This window comes from Talpa occidentalis, unplaced genomic scaffold (genome assembly GCF_014898055.3).
Source record: "Talpa occidentalis isolate TD23 unplaced genomic scaffold, MPIMG_talOcc4v2.1 talOcc4.6, whole genome shotgun sequence".
Lineage (NCBI taxonomy): Eukaryota > Metazoa > Chordata > Mammalia > Eulipotyphla > Talpidae > Talpa > Talpa occidentalis.
Window position 1 is genome coordinate 75,319,606 of NW_023604972.1, and position 3,104 is coordinate 75,322,709.

Below are 3,104 nucleotides of genomic sequence, written 5' to 3' on the forward strand. Positions count from 1 at the left end.
AGAGGAAAAATGCAGGACTTCCGTCCTCTTGGCATTTAAAGGCTAGTCATGAATTACCGGTGTCTTCAGAACATAAATTTCCAAAAGTTTAGTGTAAATTGAATCCACTGATTAGATAAAGATTCAAAATCTATTGAATAAAACTTATCATAAATACTCAGCTAAGTATTCTTAATAAATGTATCATTCACTCAAACTTTTCCTCTGTGAACACTACATCTCATGGTCTGAGGTAAATATTGAATATCAATTCAATCTTGTATTCTTTTAAGGGAGACACATAGCCTTTCTTTTCCCCACTATCACCCAAATGCTCAATTAAAACTGCACTTTTGTCATATGTATTGATATTATAATGTTCCTGATTGATGAAGTTGTTATGTGTATTGACATTTTAATGAACCTGACTGATCAAGAAGTGAGTATAATTGATATGGAGCAACTACAATGGTCAATTAAAAACTATTTACTTACAAAGACACTAATAAGCAAACATGTAAGTGTTAAAGATAGATAAAACCCAGATAAAACCAAGGGGCCAGAACTAAACTGAAATTAAGAAGTGGTTGTGATAGCATACCTCTGCAATGTGGTAGACTGTAGGGACAAAATTTAAGTATTTTAGCATGCTTATGGATGCCATGCCCATAATTCTGAACCCTTAGTCCAGATTTTGGTGAAAGCCATGTGAGGGCTCTTCCTTTGAGAAAGAAAGACTCCCATTCCTGAAGCCAGGTGGCCCCCCTCACTCTGCTTAAGTCTCCCAAGCCTTGTCAGGAGGTTCATTATCTGTCTTTTATTGTTTTCTGCCAATTGAACTGAATGCTTATATTATCGTAATATGGAATTATACATCCCACCCTGATAAATTTAGGTTATGAATATTTGCATTTAACTTGAGTCATAAGTGAAACCATCCTGGTCAATGGAAGTTACCACTCTAGAGATTGTGAAACTGATTAAACAACTTTATGTTAGTGCTTGAGGAGTAGTACTTGGATAAGTTAATGTGAAACAGATCATCCTATCATCTTACAGATTTCCTCAAAATTCCTAACACCTTTTCTTTCTTCATTAGCTGGACTAACAATCTATAAACTATCTCATTTTACTTTTTTAAAAGATGTATTTATGTATTTATTTATTTATTTATTGAAAAATTGGGGTGTAAGCCAGAGGTGAAGAGGGTGAACGTATTCACCAGAGACAGAGTGTGGAACAGAACAGGCAGATTTACTGAAATACACTACTGAGGGGAGCAGCGGGCAAGACATGCGAGGTATGTTGTGCCATGTGGGCTAGCTCCCTGGCCAGCAATTGAACTCTGCCCACAGTCATGATAATGCTGAGGCTCACTAGTGGTGTCCTATCTCTGCTCTGTATTACTATTATAAAGTGCCATCTCTGCAATAAACATGAAGAAAATTATCATATTTAACTTTGATATCATATATAATTTTGATTATCAAACAATTATTGTCTGTAAGCATTTAATGACATTTAAAAATGAAACAATAAAATATGTATGTTGTTTTTATTTTCATTTTATCAGAATATGAGTATAATTATCAATATGAGTATAGTTCTCAATAATGTTTCAGGCGCTTGCTCCCGTGTGGCCGATGCCAGCTGTACCCGCGCGGCCGCGGTCCCGCTGCAGCGCGCCGCCTGCGTGTTGGGCGATCCATGGGCTGCAGCGAGGGCCACGATGACAGATTACGGCGAGGAACAGAGCAATGAGCTGGAGGCTCTGGAGTCCATATACCCCGACTCCTTCACAGGCAGATGTCTCTCAGCTACCCCTGTATTGCGCCAGTCCTGTTCATGTTCTCTCTCACCAGCAGTACAGCTGTGCTCTGAGGATGTTTAAGGGGATGAATGAAGAGGGGTTTAAAAGTGTCATTAACTGGTATTATCGGAAGGTCCACACAGCTTCACCATTACTGTGACATCTGAGGCTGGGGAAAATGATGAAACTGTCCAGACTACCCTCAAGTTTACATACAGTGAAAAATACCCAGATGAAGCTCCTCTTTATGAAATATTCTCCCAGGAAAATCTAGAAGATAATGATGTCTCAGACATTTTAAAATTATTAGCATTGCAGGCAGAAGAAAATCTCAGTATGGTGATGATTTTTACTTTAGTGACAGCTGTGAAAGAAAAATTAAATGAAATAGTCGATCAAATAAAAACTAGAAGAGAAGAAGAAAAGAAACAAAAAGAAAAAGAAGCAGAAAAAGGCGAAAAGCAATTATTTCATGACACTCCTGTTACAATTGAGAATTTCTTAAGTTGGAAAGCCAAGTTTGATGCAGAACTCTTGGAAATAAAAAAGAAACGAATGAAAGAAGAAGAACAAGCAGGGAAAAATAAATTGAGTGGGAAACAGCTATTTGAAACAGATCATAATCTTGACACATCTGATATCCAGTTTTTGGAGGATGCTGGAAACAATGTGGAGGTAGATGAGTCTCTGTTCCAGGAAATGGATGACCTGGAGCTGGAAGATGATGAGGATGATCCAGACTATAATCCTGCTGACCCAGAGGGTGATTTGACTGACTAATGGACTAAACCCATCTGCAGAGAGGCTTGACTGCCACAGCATCTGTGGCTTTGCTGAGAGGGTCTTAATTTTCCTTTCTTTTTTTCTAAGAAAAAATAATTTTCAGGAGAATATTCTTCTGACAACTTTCATCATTGAACTTAATAAACTGAGCTTAAAATTTCAAAAAAAAATAATGTTTCATATTTCTTTTGTTATTTTGGATATGTACCTTAACTTTTCCCTTTATGTTTTGCAATTTCTAGATAGGTTGTAACATATCTTATAAATTTGAAGATTTTCTGAGTAAAATAATGAAAAACATATATGTGAAATTCAGAAAAATCCAAGGGATCTACAATCATGTAGTTTTAACTTTGTATCTTGACTCAGCCTATTGATGCTACTGGCTGGATGACTTGGGAAATGAATTATTTGAATTTCAATTTCTTCTGTAAATGATTAATAGCACAAAGTTTGTTGAGATATTTCCATTTCTCAACTTTCTTCTCCATTTACTCTATTTTCAACAGTCTTCTGAAGTATAGTGGTATTG

At 36.5% G+C, this 3,104-nt stretch overlaps 1 protein-coding gene across 1 annotated transcript; it reads left to right on the plus strand.

The window, feature by feature from the left end:
• Window positions 1-1,634: 1,634 nt before the first annotated feature.
• LOC119260841 (RWD domain-containing protein 1-like) lies at window positions 1,635-2,717 on the plus strand. The gene is made up of 2 exons (XM_037529948.2): window positions 1,635-1,779; window positions 1,909-2,717. The coding sequence occupies exons 1-2, from the start codon at window positions 1,709-1,711 to the stop codon at window positions 2,567-2,569; spliced, it is 732 nt and encodes a 243-aa protein (XP_037385845.1). The 5' UTR covers window positions 1,635-1,708; the 3' UTR covers window positions 2,570-2,717.
• The last annotated feature ends 387 nt before the right edge of the window (window positions 2,718-3,104 follow it).